Source organism: Bos indicus x Bos taurus, chromosome 1 (assembly GCF_003369695.1).
Source record: "Bos indicus x Bos taurus breed Angus x Brahman F1 hybrid chromosome 1, Bos_hybrid_MaternalHap_v2.0, whole genome shotgun sequence".
Classification (NCBI taxonomy): Eukaryota; Metazoa; Chordata; class Mammalia; order Artiodactyla; family Bovidae; genus Bos; species Bos indicus x Bos taurus.
Window position 1 is genome coordinate 566,455 of NC_040076.1, and position 19,648 is coordinate 586,102.

At 46.5% G+C, this 19,648-nt stretch overlaps 1 protein-coding gene across 1 annotated transcript in view; it reads right to left on the reverse strand.

The window, feature by feature from the left end:
* CLIC6 (chloride intracellular channel 6) overlaps nucleotides 1-18,076 on the reverse strand; it is a 57,202-nt gene extending 39,126 nt beyond the window's left edge. The window contains exon 1 of the mRNA XM_027536422.1: nucleotides 16,349-18,076. Coding sequence (XP_027392223.1) covers nucleotides 16,349-17,629 — 1,281 coding nt within the window. The 5' untranslated portion in view covers nucleotides 17,630-18,076. The remainder of the gene's footprint in view (nucleotides 1-16,348) is intronic.
* Between the last annotated feature and the right edge of the window lie 1,572 nt (nucleotides 18,077-19,648).

Sequence of the window (19,648 nt, forward strand, 5' to 3'; positions counted from 1 at the left end):
TTCCACAAGCTGACACTGTTTGTCTATTTACATGAAAGGGTCCATTTTGGTGACATTTTCTACATCTTCTTACAGGTGTTTGATGAAGTGGCAAAGCCATTAAAGTCTTTTTGTAAAGGTATGCTTGTCAGATCTTATTCTAAAAGATTCAAGGCACTTTTGAGAAGCCACATTAATTACTACAGCTGGTCACTATAGTGATGAAATATATTTAAAATGTAAAACTAAATCCCAAAGACTCTAAATAGAAAGAAAGCTTGAGAAAGAACATCAACATTGGAAGCTCACACTTCCTGATTTCAAACTACATTACAAAGATATAGTAATCAAATAGTATGGTATTGGCATAAAAATGGGCACATAGATCAATGGAACCAAATAGAGAGCCCAGAAATAAACCCATGCATGTATTTATAGTCAATTAATTCACAACAGAGGAGCCAAGAATATACAATGGGGGAAAGGACAGTCTCTTCAATAAATGATGTTTCTTAAACTGGACAGCAACATACGAAAGGATGAAACCAGATCACTATTACATTACACAAAAAAATTATTCAAAATGGATTAAAGACTTGAATGCAAGACCTGAAACCACAAAATTCCTAGAAGAAAATATATGCAGTAAGCTCCTTGACATCAGTCTTGGTGACAACTTTTTTCCTACTTGACACCAAAAGGCAACAAAGGCAAAAATAAACAAGTAGGATTACATCAAACTGAATAGCTTCTGACCAGCAAAGGAAACCATCACCAAAATAAAGAAACAATTTACTGAATGGCAGAAAATATTTTCTAATCATATACTGATAAGGGACTAATATCCAAAATGCATTAAAAAAACATGTACAAACTAACAGCAAAAAACCAACAATCTGATTTTTAAACGGGCAGAGGTTCTGAACAGACATTTTCCAAAGAAGGCATATAGATGGCCAACAGGCACATGAAAAGATGCTCAACATCCCTCATCAGAGACACAGGAGATCAAAACCACCATGAGCTATCACCTCACACCTGTTTTAGAATAGCTATTATCAAAAAGGGCTTCCCAGGTGGCACAGAGGTAAAGGATCCACCTGTCAATGCAGGAGACACAAGAGACACAGCTTCGATCCCTGGGTGGGGAAGATCCCCTGGAGTAGGAAATAGCAACCCACTCCAGTATTCTTGCCTGGAAAAGTCCAGGAACAGAGGAGCCTGGCAGGCTGCAGTCCAAGGGGTTGCCAAGAGTCGGACACCACTGAGTGACTGAGCCCATACGTCACATTATAGACAAAAATATAACAAGTGTTGTAGAGGATGTGGAGAAAAGGGAACCCTAGTGCTCTGTAGGTGAGAACGTAAGATGGAGCAGCCCTATAGAAAACAGTACGCAATTTTCTCAAAAAATTAAAAATAGAACTACCATTAGATCCAGCAATTTCATTCCTGGGTATTTATCCAAAGAAAACGAGAAAACTACCTGCTGCTCACAGGTCAAAGACCAGTGGTTCCAGTTGTGCCCTTCTTCTCTGCTTTAACTTTTCTGTAGGGCAGAGAGAGTGCTAATAAGACAGGAAACCACCCAGTTGGCCCTCTGGACCTTGGTCCCGTCTCGTCCCTTTTCTGCCCTCTAGTGGAGCAACAAAACAGGACCGTGAGGACAGCAACAACCAAGAAAACACCTACTGCCAGAAACAAGTTTTTTCTTTAAAGAAATAAACATCTGCACAGTTGCTAGCACTTTCTAGATGACTTTGTACACCCACCAGTGGCTGGAGTCGTCTGTGCCCAGTGGAGGGGCAGGCTTTGCTCATGGTCTGTCTGTACTTTATCAGTAAAATTGTTCATTAGAGTCCTCGATCCACGTCACCAAGGGGACTATGCCCTATTTTAAAGCATGGTCCTCACTCCTCCATAATCTTAGAACATAGGGATGGCTTCATTCCTCTTCACACTTAGATTTTAAGAAATCTATTTTAGATTCTAAGATCTGAAAACAGATCTGAACCCTAAATGCATCCCCAAGTATCAGTTCAGTTCTTGCTCAGTCGTGTTCAACTCTTTGCAACCCCATGGCCCACAGCAAGCCAGGTCTCCCTGTCCATCACCAACTCCCAGAGTCTACTCAAAGTCATGTCCATTGAGTCAGTGATGCCATCCCACCATCTCATCCTCTGTCGTCCCCTTCTCCTCCTGCCCTCAATCTTTCCCAGCATCAGGGTCTTTTCAAATGAGTCAGCTTTTCGCATGAGGTGGCCAAAGGATTGGAGTTTCAGCTTCCACATCAGTCCTTCCAATGAAGTGATGGGACCGGACGCCAACTTAGGACATGCGACTTAGCACTCTCCTAAGCTGGTAAAATCTGAGCGGGTGAAAAGATGGCCAAGGGGAGAGGTCCAGAGTGGGTAAGAGCAGTTCCGAGGGGCGGGGGGCAGAAGAGATGACAGGAGGGCTGTATGTGGCCAGGTCTTCTGTTTGGTGCCTGCGTTTCCCCTTTGAGTCACTCTAAGCAACGGAATACGCTCAGTCATTCAAGAAAGTAAACCCCCAGGGGATAGCAAAATGGGCTGCATTATTAAGCTGGCTTTCCAGAACAAGAGGTTCCTTTGTTGTAATAATTCCTTGTGAGAATTTTACAAGGAAATAGGCTTTTCATCTCTATGTGAAAGCTTCAGTTGGTATCAGGCCATATTATTAAATAAGGATTAAAAATAGCCCTGGAGTTTTTAAAGCATAATTCCTATAGGAAGATAAATAGCGAGTTTCATTGTGTTGGTCCACTTACTTCTTATGAGTTGATTCCACCCGCTGTGACCATAAAGACTGACACACAACCTAGCCTTTGGTCAGAATTTAAAGCTAAGAGCAACTGGGTTCAGTGATTAAGTTATGTGGATCAAGGGTGGTCACCCACCTACTCCACCTAATAAGACATTGATTGTTACTACAGTTGAAAAGAGAGTTGGACTATGAAGAAAGCTGAGCGCCGAAAAATTGATGCTTTTCAACTGTGGTGTTGGAGAAGACTGTTGAGAGTCTCTTGGACTGCAAGGAGATCCAACCAGTCCATCTTAAAGGAGATCAGTCCTGAATATTCATTGGAAGGACTGATGCTGAAGCTGAAACTCAAATACTTTGGCCACCTGATGTGAAGAGCTGACTCACTGGAAAAGACCCTGATGCTGGGAGGGATTGAAGGCAGGAGAAGGGGACGACAGAGGATGAGTTGGTTGGATGGCATCACCGACTCAATGGACATGAGTTTGAGTAAACTATGGGAGTTGGTGATGGACAGGGAAGCCTGACGTGCTGCAGTCCATGGGGTCGCAAAGAGCTGGACACAACTGAACGACTGAACTGAACTGAAGTTGCATGTCCAGTTACCAACTGTCCAGGAAAACATCACTCCACATTTAACAGCCTCAATTGTCTGTTTTATTATATATCATGATTTGGTGAGTCAGGAATTTGGGGAAGGCTTGCCTGAATGATGCTTCTGTTTCATGTGACATTGACAAGGTCACTCAGTGGTGTTCAGCTGGTGAACCAGGTGCATGACAGCGTCACACACCTGTCAGGTGTTTTGGCAGAATGGCCAGAAGGCCGTCCTCAGCTGGGACTGTCAAGTGGGTACCTACAGGCAGCCCCCAGCGTGCTGGCCTCAGGGGGGGTCAGTGGACAAGGCGGAAGCTGCATGGCCCTTTGAAGTGAGAGCCACACAGCATCACTCCTGCCATATTTTCTTGGTTACCAAGTAGTCACCAAGGTCAGGCCATATTCAGAGGGAGGGGAATCAGAGCCCACTTCCCAAGGGTCTGATGGGAGGTCCGGGAGGAGGGTCAAAGAATTTGCAGCCATCTTGAATTCACCACACTATCTGATTTCAGAGTGTGCTGAAATGCTCAAACCATTTACTTATAGATTCAGGTCTTTACTGAAGTTGCTCAATCATGTCAGACCCCTGTGACCCCATGGACTGTAGCCCACCAGGCTCCCCTGTCCATGGGATTTTCCAGGCATGAGTAGTGGAGTAGGTTGCCATTTCCTTCTCCAGGGGATCTTCCCGACCCAGCGATTGAACCCGGGTCTCCAGCATTGTAGGCAGACACTTTTACCATCTGAGCCACCAGGGAAGTCCAGGGCTTTACTAACTTGAACCAATTTAAAAAAAATTTTTTAGCCGGGCATAAAAGCAATGTTGTTCTTTCATATTATCCAGTGATGAGCAGGGCACTGTACCTGTACTACTTTTTACAGTAAGTCTCACTAGCTGGAGAGTGACAGACCAACCTTCCTTTCTTGTTGCTGCTCACAATGCAAATAACCATAATATACTGGTTAAAATGACATTAACCAAAAATCATCCTCCTCCATTTCTGATGTGTCAATACCTCTAAGTTTTCTCTTTTTTTCCCATGGAAAGCAAAGGTGACCTTTATTCAAATGGTAAAAAAGAATGCTTTCTGCATGACGTCCAAAGGTGATACGAATTTTAGAAATACATTTTTTCCATGAAAGACAAACACACACACACACAATAAAGGAGAAAGATTAAGGGTTAGAAATATGTATCACAGGTGATTAATTAAGCACTAAAAAGTATGCAGGAATACATTCACTGTCATTTTTTTAAATCAAGTAATTTCAAGTGGAGAATATTAAGTAAAAGCTCAATTCTTTCAATTAAAAAAATTTAAAAAGCGGTGGACAGAACATCGTATGACTGACCAAACAAACTTTTTATATTGTCCAACTTTCTCACAAATATGTCTATACACACACAAAGGCAAGCAATTGGGGGAAAGAAAACAAAACGTCCAATTCTTTTTGAATAATGTGATGAAAGACCAATAAAAGCACTCTACTTGCTGCATACAAAGGGTTCTCACAGACAAGTTTTGATTAACAGAGTAGATGTCTAACACAGAGACAAACGTGTATGTGTGTGTGCACGGGCATGCACTCAGTCACTTAGCTGTGTCCAACCCTTTGGGACCCCATGGACTACTATAGCCCATGGGGCTCCTCAGTCCATGGAATTTTCCAGGCAAGAATACTGGAGCAGGTTGCCATTTCCTACTCCAGACCTCTAAGTTTTGTTAAGCATGGAATTCTCTGCTCAGAGAGTTAAATGATAGCAAAAAGCCACTGAGTGCAACCCAAACTTCATCTTGTCGGGTAATTTATGGGAAGAGAGTTGAAGGCATCCAGCCTGGATGAAGTTCAAATGAAAGGGACAAAGTAGAGGAGAGATAAAGGCTTTCAAAGATTCTTTGAATCCACCGCATCCGAGGACCTGACACCCACCGAAAACACAAAGTGTTAACTGTCCTCATTTAGGGAGAAAGCCTGAAGTCTCTGGCTCTCCATTCTCACCTTCATGCTGGATGACCTTCACAGCACTTGGCAGCTGAGCTGTGCTGGGTGTCTTGGCCACGCCCGTGGCCATTGTCCTAAGGGCCCCATCCGACTCCCTGGTGCGCCCACCAAGGGTGCCTCCCTGTCCTGATTCTCATCCCCACAGCTCTCGGTGGTTGGAGGTGGACTGAGGAACTGTGGGTGGCTAGGGGTGCACAGCGAGGGTCTTTCTACTGGATCACCAAGAACCTCACAGGCCAGAGGCAGAGTCCCGCAGGTTCAAAAAAGGGAACCCAATCTCTGGCTTCCCAGAATAGCCCTAAACTTGCACACTCTAAGTGAAAAGGGTGCACTGAGGCTAGTAGCTCCTTAACCAGCACATACTGCTTCTCCTGGATAAGAATAAATGGCTGCCACTTAGACATGACAAAGAAGTGACTGTAAAAAGGGCCTATGGGGACTTCCCTGGTGGTCCAGTGGGTGGGGCTCCATGCTCCCAATGCAGGGGGTATGGAGGTTCAGCCCCTGACTGGGGAACAAGATCCCACATGCCCGCCACAGCTAAGAAGTTCACATGCCACAGGGGGGGTCTCTTGGGCCATGGCTAAGGCCCAGTGCTACCAAAATAAGTAGATAAATAAAATAAGTATTTTGTAAAGGGCATATGGAGTGGCCCACCCAATTTTTTCCACATGATGTAACAGCCATGTTTGTCATTCATCCATCCACTGAGCACAGCTGGTGGCTGAGACGGTCAAGAAACCTCCTGCAATGCAGGAGACCCAGGTTCGATCCCTGGGTCGGGAAGATCCCCTGGAGAAGGGCATGGCTAGCCACTCCAGCAATTCTTGCCTGGACAATCCCATGGACAGTGGAGCCTGGCGGGCTACACTCCTTGGGGTCAAAACGAATCGGACACAAATGAGCAACTTTCACTTTTACTTTTCAACACAAAGGCGGAGCCCTCACTGTTTGAGATCTAGAGACCACACATCTCCTTTCTGTTGGTCGCCGCCCAGCCTTCCATCCTGCTCGTCCCACCTGTCCCAGCTAACTCCGGCCCCAGTGCTCTCCTGCCTCATAAAACATCGAAGTTATTTCCTCCCAGATCACCCTCTAAGGCTGAAAGCTCCAAAAAAGAAGGTTCTGTGTTCATCAACACTGGCCTCAAGCAGTGTTACATGGTGTGTACTCCTGATTCAACTTTAAATAGACTTCTTGTTGATCAGTCACTAAGTCATGTCCAACTCTTTATGACCCCATGGACTGCAGCACGCCAGGCTTCCCTGTCCTTCACCATCTCCCAGAGTTTGCTCAAACTCATGTCCATTGAGTCCGTGATGCCATCCAACCATCTCGTACTCTGCAGCCCTGCTCTCCTTTTGCTTTCAATCCTTCCCCGCATCAGGGTCTTTTCTAGTGAGTTGGCTCTTTACTTGGGTCCAAAATACCACTTGGTAGTTAGAAAGACTGAAAAGCAGCTTTTACGTTGCCCTACATCAAGACTCAGCTTTCACACAGATGACCAACTACAGAAGAAAAGAGAAAGAGTTGAAATAGAGCCCATAAAACTAGTAAAAATGGAGAATTTTTGGTTTTTTTTTTCCTGGCTTTCAACTTTTTATTTCATATTAGGGAACAGTCAATTAACAAGTTGTGGTAGTTTCAGGTGAACAGCAAAGGGACTCAGCCATACATGTATGTGTATCCCCCAAAACCCCTTCAAAAAATGGAGAATATTTTTAATCTCATGACCATGCAGGGATATTTAAGATCAGACTTACTCAGTCTGCAAGGGAAGTCTGATCTTAAATATGTGCCCACATGGTCTGCATTTCTTCACAGAGCTACACTTTCAGAAGCTTCAAAATTATCTTTTCAAACAATCTTTGGTATTTGTGTATTTCCATCCTCTGTCTCATCTGACGTAAGCCACGGGTAGGCTTCCGCAATTCCCTGGTCCTCTGCAAATAGGACTTGTCATCCATCTCTATACATTGTGGTCAATTCTTTCAACAGATGGAATCCAAAAAAGAACACCTGGCTAGGAGGCACAATGTTAGAAACAGTACTTCACCACAGATAATTATTTGTCATGAATTCATTTCAGGAGATGGCAAGATCAAAGGGATATACCTTTACATTTTCAGGTGGAGCAGTGTGGGTGTGAAATGATGCTGCTATCTATACATTTTAAACTTTGTTTGAACAGGAATTCTAATAATGTAGGCAAGAGTTTGATCCTGAAAGGATGTGTGCTTGATAAAATGTAACCTACTAATTAAAAAGAAAGGGAGAAAGGCAAGATTTGAAATACCTAATCCTTCAGGACTTAAGAAGTTAGAAAATAAAAAGCAAAACAGAGCATTTAAACTTTTCAGGAAATGCAGTTTCTAAGAGTGCTGTCACAGCCGATGCTTTGTTTTCCCAAGTATCCATTACAAGAAATTACTAAAGCAAAAAGGATACATTACTCCAGCACAAATAGTCAAAACAGACAGGGGTCTAACTTCCTTAATATAAAAATCAGGAAGAACAAGAACAAATTTCAAAGGCAATTTGAAAAATGAGCAAAGGACATAAACAACAAAGGATAGATCACAGAACAGATGCTAATGGTTTTTAAATATGTAAAATTAAACTCAGTCTCATGTATACTAAAAGAAATGTGCGTTAAATGACAATGGATCTCATTTTTCACTTCTCAGATTCAAAAGGTAGGGAACACACTGAGCAGGCAAGGATGAGGAAGCAGACACAGCACTCATGGCGGGTCAGGGGAGCACTGTTTGGCATAACCTCTTTGGAGAGCAAATTTAATACACGTTATCAGAATCTTAAGTATGCACATCCTTCCTCTTAGCAATATCATTTCCAAGAGTTTAGGTTCCATATACGAGTATACATCTTTGGATGGATTTTCACTACAGCACTGCTTATCACATGAGAAAGGGGAAACGACCTAAATATCCAACAGTGCCAACTGAGAGTAGAATACACCCACTACGAGAAAAATGCAAAATGTTAACAAGAATGTGAGGGAGCTACAGGCACCAATGGGGAATGATGTCCAAGACACAATGTTAAGTAAAGACAGCAAGATGCAACCAAATGTATTTCCAGTGCACTACCTTTCATGGCATCTGGTCCCATCACTTCATGGCAAATAGCTGGGGAAACAGTAACTGACTATATTTTTGGGCTCCAAAATCACTGCAGATGGTGACTGCAGCAATGAAATTAAAAGATACTTGCTCCTTGGAAGAAAAGTTACGAGCAACCTAGACAGCATATTAAAAAGCAGACACATTACTTTGCCAACAAAGGTCCATCTAGTCAAAGCTATGGTTTTTCCAGTAGTCATGCATGGATGTGAGAGTTGGACTATAAAGAAAGCTGAGTGCCGAAGAATTGATGCTTTCAAACTGTGGTGTTGGGGAAGATTCTTGAGACTCCCTTGGACTGCAAAGAGATCCAATCAGTCCATCCTAAAGGAAATCAGTCCTGAATATTCATTGGAAGGACTGATGCTGAAGCTGAAACTCCAATCCTTTGGCCACCCGATGCGAAGAGCTGACTCATTTGAAAAGACCCTGATGCTGCGAAAGATTGAGGGCAGGAGAAGGGGATGACAGAGGATGAGATGATTGGATGGCATCACCAACTCAATGGGCATGAGTCTGAGTAAACTCCGGGAGTTGGTGATGGACAGGGAGGGCTGGCATGCTGCAGTCCATGGCGTCGCAGAGTCGGACATGACTGAGCAACTGAACTGAACTTTTCGTGAAAAAAAACAACAACAACAACAAAAGTGTGGTATTTTAAAAACGTTTTTGGCCTTCTCTTTAAAAAGTGGAGTTGAGGTACTTCCCTGGTGGTCCAGCAGTTAAGACTGTGCTTCCAATGAAGGGGATGTGGGTTTGACCCCTGGTTGGGGAACTAAGATCCCACATGTGGTGTGGGCAAAAAAATAGCTTCTAAAAAATAAATAAATAAATAATAAAAAGTAAAGTTGAATTCCACTCTCCTTGAAGGCTAGACTACAGTATAAGACAGAAATTATAGCGTGTGATTTCTCAGTTGCTGTGCTCAGTCAGTCAGTCATGGTCAGCTCTTTGTGACCCCCTGGACTGCAGCCTGCCAGGATCCTCTGTCCATGCGATTTTCCCAGGCAAGAATACCAGAGTGGGCTGCCATTGCCATCTCCAGGGGATCTTCCTGACCCAAGGACTGAACTCGCATCTGTTTCATCTCCTGCACTGGCTTCTGAGACAATGTCATAAAAGGCTTCCTCTCTTGGATCTGTGCTCTGGGGAGAGCCAAATGCCATGTGACCAGGACACTAAAGCAGCACTGTGGAGAGTCCTGGTGACGGACAAGTGAACCTCTTGACAACAGACATGAGTCAACCACCCCCACGGAAGTGGATCCTCCAGCCCCAGTCGGTCCTTCAGATGAGACCACAGTCTTGGCCAGCATCCTGGCTACAACCTCATGAAGCAGAACTACCCAGCTTAAGCCACTCTCAAGCTTCTGACACACAGAAACCTTGAATAGTAAATGTTTGTTGTTTTAAGGTGCTAAGTCTTAGAGTAATATGTTACACAGCACTCAGTAACCAATGCAGTGAAGATATTCACATATATGCTTAAATATTTGCAGAATATCTCTAAGGAGAAAACTAAGAGACTGGGCCTCAGGGGTGGAAGAAAACATTTTTTATCGTACTGTATCTTCTTATATTTATGTTTTTATTTTCCTAATGTATTATCTTTTCTTTAAAAAGATACATTTAACAAAAGAACCTCATAGATTCCATGAATGACTGAATTGTGCATAAATATCTTTAATCTCCCTATTTTAACTCTTAAAAAATTTAATTTGTTCCACTTGTGAAATAAAACTGAAGTAAATAGTAAAATACAAGTTGAAATATTTTAGAAAATATCTCCCCCCAACTCTGCCCAGATACAGAGCCTACTTTATAAATCAGTACTCTGTCAGAAAAAGAGCAGAGAAAATTAATGATGAAAAAAGAGAAGCTTAAGAGATTTAAATATCCACCTCCCTGATTCTCAGAGAAAACTTTTCTTGGCTGAATATCACAGGAGCTCAGAGAATGGTTAGGGCAAAACCAGCCTATTTTAGAAAATCTTGAAGAATTTGTGCTAGGGATTATCCAAGGGTCCCACTCTCTGTGTCTCCTCAAATACAATTAAGTCCATAACTCTTTAGGGACCACTCTACACGCAGGTCCTCTGTACATGCTTGTAGAGCCCCCACTCAACAGGATCCCACTGTCCCTTCCTCCCCAGGTGACCATTATGTGCCAGACTATAGTGCCTTCATGGAGAAGACTAACTCTGGCCCTTGAGCAAGGGACCCTGGACTGAGCAGTGGGGAACAGAGTTTGAATCCAGCAAGGCACCTTGAACCAATCATCCATCCTTCTGACTTATTTACCTTCCATTACCAAGAAGAAATCTGAGCACCAAAGAATTGATGCTTTTGAACTGTGGTGTTGAAGAAGACTCTTGAGAGTCCCTTGGACTGTAAGGAGATCCAACCAGTCCATCATAAAGGAAATCAGCTCTGAATATTCATTGGAAGGACTGATGCTAAAGCTGAAACTCCAATACTTGGCCACCTGATGTGAAGAACTGACTCATTTGAAAAGACCCTGATGCTGGGAAAGATTGAATGTGGGAAGAGAAGGGGATGACAGAGGATGAGATGGTTGGGTGGCATCACTGACTCAATGGACATAAGTTTGAGTAAACTCTGTGAGTTGGTGATGGACAGGGAAGCCTGGTGTACTGTGGTCTATGGGGTCACAAAGAGTTGGACACGACTGAGCAACTGAACTGAACCAAGAACAGATGGAGGGCCTCCCACAATCCCTCTGCCGTGCCAGGTGGTGAGGACATCCCATGAATCTCACTCAAGGGCATGTGCTGTGCTGTGTGTGCACGTGTGTGTAAGAGGTTAGCAAAGCATCTCTGTTCCCACCCCAACTAACCCTGTATGATTTCACAAACGTAATGTGTAAGGGGACGACAGAGGATAAGATGGTTGATAGCATCCATTGATGACTCAATGGACATGAGTTTGAGCAAATTCTGGGAGACAGTGAAGGACAGGCAAGCCTGGCGTGCTGCAGTACATGAGGTCCCAAAGAGTCGGACACAACTGAGCGACTGAACAATCACAAAATTTGTAAGCAAGTGGCATAGACACTCAGAAAATAATGATAAAAGAAATGTCATTTGGGGGGAAAAATTAAAGTTACAGAACTGCATTTTTGCTCATTTCCCTTTTGAACACAAAATTCATATTTGGTTATGGAAATAGCATCTCCATTTTAAGCTTTTCGGACACCAAACCAAAGAGGTCTCAGCCTGCTTGCTCCTGGAGAAAGATGCACAGAGTCCACCAGATGTTGGTCCCAACAGACCCCTTTGCCACTCCCAACCCCCATTCAATGTGACAATGTTAGGACAACTCAGTTAATTTACTTATCTATTTAGGGGGGCAGCATCTCTTGGAGACAATGCTTATTCAAAGGCCATGACTTGAGTTCTACTTTGTTGCACTCAGTTTCACCTCCCTGGAGAATCTAAATATAATGGCAAATACAAGTTTCCGAGCTCAGCAGTAGCTGTGTATTAGTGGTTAAATGTATGGTGTCCAAAACATAGTTTAAGAAATTCTTAGATTCTGGTCCAGGATTAGTCACTTGTCATGTACATTAAGGTTTTTTTAATTAAGTCAGGTGAAATCTGCTAGGAAATCCATTTTTTAGACTATCCCACCCCTGCTGCATGTGTGCTCAGTCATGTCCGACTCTTTGAGATCCCATGGACTGTAGCCTGTCAGGCTCCTCTGTCCATGGGATTCTCCAGGCAAGAATACTGGAGTGGGTTGCCATTCCCTTCTACAGGGGATCTTCCCAACCCAGGGATCGAACCCGTATCTCCTGCATTGCCAGGCAGATGTTTCATCAATGTGCCACCTGGGAAGACCTATCCCACCCCTGGACCCTGCCTGAAAGTATTAGAAGAACCAAACCTGTGAGCAAGACTTCCTTAGCTACTAAATCCTTGTGTCTAAAGTCCTTACTTTACTCCATGGTGTTAGTATCTTGTTTGTCATTTGTTCTTGGTGTGTTATTATGTTGTCATCCTTTCCTTTGTAACGAAGAGAAGAATTTTTGTTTCTAAAGACATTGCCAGGGTTACCCTATAATTTGATAAATAATTGTCACTTCTTTGAGAAAACAAAACTAAAAATTACATGATCAGCAATTCATTTACCACACAATAATTCAAGGAGGCTTTCCAGTGGCCTGCTTTATACATTCATGGCTCTTTTACAACCAAGAATACATTCTTGCATAGGTACAGAATAAAATAAAATGACAAAGTAATAGAATGACAATTCTTACCAAGATAGGTAATATAAACTACCAGGTGACTAAATTTAGAAGCACATCTTATTATTACATTTCACTGTGTCGTATGTCATTACTTTCTGATAACCAATACATTTGTCACCTATACATTTTAAAAATAGGAATAAATATTAAAAATTTCCCAAATAGAATGAGACCTAATTAACTTAAAACTTTGTTTAAAAGAAAAAAAAAACTGTGTTTACTAGGCTGTCATGAAGGCTAGGTGAATGGTTAGAGGAACATTGTAGTATTATCCTTAAAGAACAGCTCTGTGAAATTTACACTCCAGTCATGGCATCAAAAACCCACCAAGACACACTGGCCCCTGACATGTTTACAAAACCTAGATGGTCAGATGTCCACTATGGAATACAGCGTCCAGATAAAGTACAGCCCAAATAAGGAGCTTGCTAAGCTGCTAAGTCACTTCAGTCGTGTCCGACTCTGTGCGACCCCATAAATGGCAGCCCACCAGGCTCCCCCGTCCCTGGGATTCTCCAGGCAAGAACGCTGGAGTGGGTTGCCATTTCCTTCTCCAATGTATGAAAGTGAAAAGTGAAAGTGAAGTCGCTCAGTCGTGTCCGACTCTCAGCGACCCCATGGACTGCAGCCTACCAGGCTCCTCCATCCATGGGATTTTCCAGGCAAGAGTACTGGAGTGGGGTGCCATTGCAGTTAAATTTGGCAAAGAAATCCTATTCTGAACTAATTTAAGGATTCTAAATCAAGTATCACAAAGTCAAGAGATAAAACAGGCTAAAGGGCTTTTGCTTGAGTTTTGCTTTGGGATTCTTTTGTTTTTCAGGACAATGATTATTAGAAGCAAGAGAAGAAAGTGAGATGCCTTAACAATCCTATGGGACACATCCCAAGAGACCCTTAGAAGCTGCCTCAGGCAGTAGTTGCTTCAAAACCAGTTTCACTGTTTGGAGGTCCATTTGTTACTTTAACAAAAGGAAAAGGACTGAGCACCCTGCCAATCATCAGAGTCAAACATTCTGGCTAAGCCACTCAGGACACGCCCCCTTGCCTCTGCCTACCCACACTACGCTAAGCAGAATCTGAGAAAACAACTTGTTTTTACTTTTCATAATATTCTTCTCCCCCAGAGAATGGAAGTAATTGGGTATCTAGAGGTATTTTCCCTAAAATAAAATAAAATGGCAGGGATGGAATGGAAAAGGGACTATCCCCATGCAAAAATCAATGAAAGTTGATCAGAACTAGCAGATGTAACAAGAATTCACACTTATACCAGGCTTCTTTCAAGTCAGGTACTGTTCTAAGTAGAATCTTATCTTGAATCCCAGCAACCTCATAGAGTAAGTACTATTGTTGTTCCTGTTTTATCCATAAGCAACGAAGGCACAAAAAGGCTAAGTAACTTGCCCAAGGTCACACAGCAAGAAAGAAACAAAGCCAGGATTTGGCCCCAGCTCACTGGCTCTAAAATCTGTGCTACTGATCATTACAATATACCACCTCCTACAGGCAGCCACCGGTTCACACACACCATGCATTTCCAGACCTGTGCTCCACACTGGAGACAGCGTACAGAGGGTGGTGTGAGTGGAGCTTTGACATGGGGTACCCAAGCCAAATCAGGGTTGGGAAAGCCTCCCTGGAGGAGACGATGGCCACGCTGAACCTTGGACACAAGCAGATAACCAGGCAAGGGAGGGCGAGAGGGATGAAGGGGAAGAAACTTGATTCGGGTAGAGCACATGGAAAATTTCAAGGCAGAAAAGAATGTGGTTCTCCCAAGGACCAGTAAGTAGTTTAATTTGGTGGCACAGTGGTATCAAGAGGTGGGGGTGAGGGGGCACCCAGGCAATGCCAAGGAGACAGGAATCACATCCCAGAGAGCCTCGTGATCTGGCTAAGGAGTGGGGATTTATCTGCCATAAACAACTGAGGAATTTTATACTAGGAAACAAAATGATCAGATCTTTTCTTCCTTAGCTCACTGGCTATGACGAAGGACTAGACTGGAGAAAACCAAGGATGGAAGCAGAGTCCAGTTAGGAAACTGTTTCCAAGCTGTAATGAGAGACTGGTATCCTATAGCCCAGAAACCAGAGCCAGGGGGAAATTTCTTAAACCAAGGAGCGGAGCTGGAACACGCACAGCAGTGCCGTGTTCAGGTTCCCCCTCCCTTAACTCCCCTGAAGTCTTCGTGCTCCAGGGACCCTCCTTGGGGTTTGTACCCTCAGATTATGTCCCAATACATGATCTGAAAAGTCTCAGCATCTTAAAAATTGCCCCGAACAACACAATGAATAAAAGCAAGCCCATCCTTCCCAAACTCTCTTGCCACTCAAAGAATTCTTGAAATTCTGATCTTAATCATGTTGGGAACTTTTTTTTCCCTTATTTCCTTTTTTTTTTCCAGTTATTAAAATTTGCTTACATTTCTCTCAAGGAGGTTGGGTCATAACTGGCCTCTATAAGCCTGGAAATATTTTGCAAGGATTATGATTTAACATACAATGCACATTCTTGACCTTATTATCTGCTGCTTTCCCGGTCTGGCCAAAGGTCTTTGGGAAGAGCTTTTTCAACAAAAAACCTGCTCCTGGACCTTGGTCCTTATTTGTGATGCCTTATAGGAATCCCTATTTAAACTCAAAACTACCTCACTTGTATCTCTACAGAATCTTTGTCCTCTTTGACTCTTTGAAGTAAGGCTGAAAATAAGACAAAGAAGCAAACAATGGTTATCAGCATATTGCATGCCTCTTAAAAAAAATGCTAAAATGTTCCAGAAATATTACCATATTTAAATAAACTTCCATTTTCCTCCCAAACATACGTTATTGATTCTCCCAAAACGAAAGAGGTTTTGGGAGTTGAAAATTTGGGCCAGGTCTGGGCCTCTGAGATTTGAGTCCTAGTATACAGTTTCACTTTACAACCTATCTGTTAGCATTTTTTCACTTTAAGTATTAGCGTTTCCTTTGGCAGAAATTGTTCGGAACATCAATAGGGCTTGTCGGGGTTTTGCTTTTGTTCTGTAGGTTCTTTGAGAACCTCCAGACTAGAAGGGCCAGTTAGGATTTTCAGGACAAAGGCCGGTGGAATGCTGAACCTACCTCCCACCATCCCCATCCCAACCTCTTTGTTTCCAAACCCTCAATTCTTCCCCGTCACATTCCTTTGGATTTCCCCGACTCGGTGAGAAAAAAAAATTCCGCCTGCCAAAGCAGGAGACGTGGGTTGGATCCCTGGGTGGGGAAGATCACCTGGAGAAGGCAATAGCAACCCACTCCAGGAGTCTTCCCTGGGACATCCCATGGACAGAGGACCCTGGAGGGCTAGAGTCCATGGGGTCGCAAAGACTCGGACACAACTGAGCGACTTAACAACCACGCTCCTTTAACTCTTCTCGTTGAAACGCAGGCTGTCCTGCCTGGCTCCCGCGGACAGAGGGCTCGGTGACCATTGGGCGCCGAGAGCATGATCCCTGAGCGTCCCTCTGGGATCAGATCTGAAAAGACACGACTGAGGGTGCTGGGAGGGGGCGTCCCGGGAGTTGCGGGAAGCCAGGTTTACCTTAACGAAGAGGGTGATGTCGTGGTCCTGCCCCGGGGCCCCCTCCTCGGACGCCTCGCCGCCCTCCTGGCCGCCGTTCTCTGGCACTATCCCGCCGCCGCGTTCAGCGCTGCGCTCGTCCGCCAGGTGGTTGCTCAGGTCGGCCTGGGGCTCCCCGACCTCCGCCGGCTGGATCGCCTCTCCAGCCGCGGTGCCGTCGGGGGACTCCTCCTCGCCCCCGGCCGTGGCCTCCTCGCCCGGCCCCTGGAGACCCTGCTCCGGCCTCTCCTCTTCTGCCTCCTCCTCCTGCCCCGAGGGCCCACCCTGGTCCGCTTCCTCACTGGCCTCTGCCCTCGCGTCCCCTGGAGCCGCTTCCCCCGCCTCTTCTCCCTCGGGGTCGCCCGTCTCCTCCGCTGAGCCCCGAGGCCCCCGCGCAAGCTCCCCGGGGGTGCACTCCGCGCTCTCCGGCGCTGGGGCCTCAATCGCCTCTGCCTGGGACTGGGATTTGCGGTCCCCTCCGTCCCGGGACTCACCCTCGGAGCCCTGCGCTCCTGCCGTCGGCACCCCAACATCCGTACTGGCCCCCGTTGGCCCCCCGACATCTGTGCTATCCGCCATCGATTCCTCGGCTCCCACACTCTCCCCCGCCGGCCCCTCTGCGTCCACGCGGGCCCCCACCGACCCCTCGGAGTCCACGCTGTTCCCCACCGACTCCGGGGCGTCCACGAGGGCCCCCATCGACCCCTCGGCTACCACGCTTTCCCCCACCGACTCCGGGGCGTCCACGTGCGCCCCGGACGCCCCAGGCGCGCTGCCGGCCGGCTCCCCCGGCCCGTTCCCCGCCTCTTCCTTCGCGTTCAAGGCAGCGGGATCCCTGAGCCCCGCCTGAACCTCCCCCGGCTCCTCGCCCTGCGCGCCTGGCCCGGGGCTCGCCTCCTCCTCCGGCTCCGCGCCGCTCGTCGGCCCCTCTCCCTCGCGGGCGTCCTCCCCTGCCTCGGCCTGGCCCTGCGCCCCGCTCCCGCCCCGCGTCTCGGCTCCTGGGCCCCCGCCGGAGCCAGGTTCCAGCCCGCCCGCTCGCCCTCCGGCCGGTCCCGGGCCTTCTCCCTCGGGCCCCGCGGCCGTCGCGGCTGCGCCCGCCCCTTCGCCCCCCGGCGCCTCCGCGGGGCCCTCTCTAGCCTCCTCTCGCTGAGCCTTCGGGCCGGCGGCCTCCGGCTCGTCCCGCCTCTCCGCCTGAAGCGCCGGGCCCCCGGACGGGCTCCGAGGACGCGGGGCGCCCCCGTCCAGCTCCGCGACCCAGGCCATGGCCGTAGATCCCTGTCTTGAACCGGTGACCCTTCCTGGACTCTGCTGAGGAGCCGGTTGGCGCTAGGCGAAGGGGACGGCGCGGGGGACCGTTGCACCCCCTCGGAGAGGACACCCCTGCTCCGGGCTCTGGCGGCGTCTGAGCGGTGCGCTGGGCGCGCGGGGCGAAATCCTCTAGTCAGAAGACGCCGCGCCCCTTCCCCCGGGGTTAAGCTCTCTGGGTTCTTTCACCGCTCCTGTTTCTCCCTGGTTCCGCGTCTGCTTCCCACCTGTACCCCTAATTCCGACCTTGGTTCCCTGGAATGGCGCCCGCGGGGGTGCGGTGCGCGGCTAGGGAGGGCCGCTTAGCGCCTGCACCCGTGGAGGTGCCTGGCTCGGCGTTCGGAGGTTGACCAGGAGTGCCCGGTGCCACCTCCATCCCCGCTGGGGCTTGGGCGGGGTTTGCATCCCCCTCGGTTCCCCCTACGTGGGTGGCCTGAGAGCCTGGCCAATGACAGCCTTTCTTGCGGCCCTTGTGGATTTCAGTGAAAAGATCCTGATCCTGCCGGCAGCTTGGGAGCTTTCTGGAACAGCTTCAAGTTCCAGAGCCATTAAAATCACCCCCAGACGCCCAAATACCTAATCCCCACTTTCCCAGGAGTCAAGTGTTAAACTTCAGCAGCTGCGCAACTGCAGGTGCCCCTGAAATGCCTCAGTGCCTACGAGTCAGGTGGATACATCCTGGAAGAAGGAAGGCAAGGCAGCACCCTTTCCTTCTGATTTCTGCAGGGGCCTATTGAGAAGTTCCAGAGGCCCCGATATAGAAGGAGAGGAGCTGTATCATGTAATCTATCGTATAATTCTGCATCTTTCTTTGATTTTCTGTAATTTAAAATGCATTATTTCTAGCTCCGGTGGTTCAGATGGTAAAGAATCTGCGTGGAATGTCAGACACCAGGGTTTGATCCCTGGGTTGGGAAGATTCCCCTGGAGAAGGAAATGGCAATCCACTCTAGTGTTCTTGCCTAGAGAATACCATGGACCAAGAACCTGGCGGGCTACAGTCCATGGGGTTGCAAAGAGTCTGAGCGCGACTAAAACACACATTTTACAATGAATACAGGCTCAATGCTGAAAATAGGGTAGCTAGAAAATAACAGCTCTTGAAAAATTTTCTGTAATCTCATTACCCATGTTAAATGAAGATATCTCCTGCCATGTCAGTAAACAAGAAATGTCACAGCCATGAGTGACTTCTGGCCTCCAAATGTGATTGAGGGTTCCCAAAACTGCAATCCAGGGGATGCCACCACACTCCATGGTGACTGCTGAGGAGCTGGGGGAATTACAAAAAGCAGCCATCTACCACTGTTTAAGGAGAACGAGGAAACTGGATTTGGCCCCAGATAGATAAGGTGCATATGAAAGGAATGAATTCTGTAAGCCCAGAGGCTTGCATCTTCCCAGACTTAGAATGCTAAATTCCTGAATTTGATACCTGATCTTTGATGCTCAGACTGCCTAGTCCCTTTGTTAAACTTGTTCATAGCCTGACTTCCCCTCCGGCCTCCTTGGAGCAGTCTCTCAGATTTAAGTAAGGTGCTGTCTCCAGGGCTGCAGTCTTCCCTTTGCCCCAAATAAAACTGAACTCACAAGTCTCAAGTTATACATATTTTTTAGTCGACACCCACAATAAACACTTTATTTTAGAGAGAAATAAGGAGGTGGGGTGGCCTGGGGGCTGGGTGCTAGGAGGCCAGAGCAAGACTTTGAGTATACAGCAGTGAACAAGACTGAGAAGTTTCCTCCCATTATCAGAGCTTTGAGGTGGAACAACAGCAACAAAAAATAATCAAACCAGATACCTTTGGAGTTTTATATAGACATATATACTGGAATAGGGCTTTCCTGGTGGCTCAGACGGTCAAGAATCCGCCTGCAGTGCTGGAGACTTGGGTTCAGTCCCTGGGTTGGGAAGATCCCCTGAAGAAGGGAATGGCAACCCACTCCAGTGTTCTTGCCTGGAGAATCTCATGGACA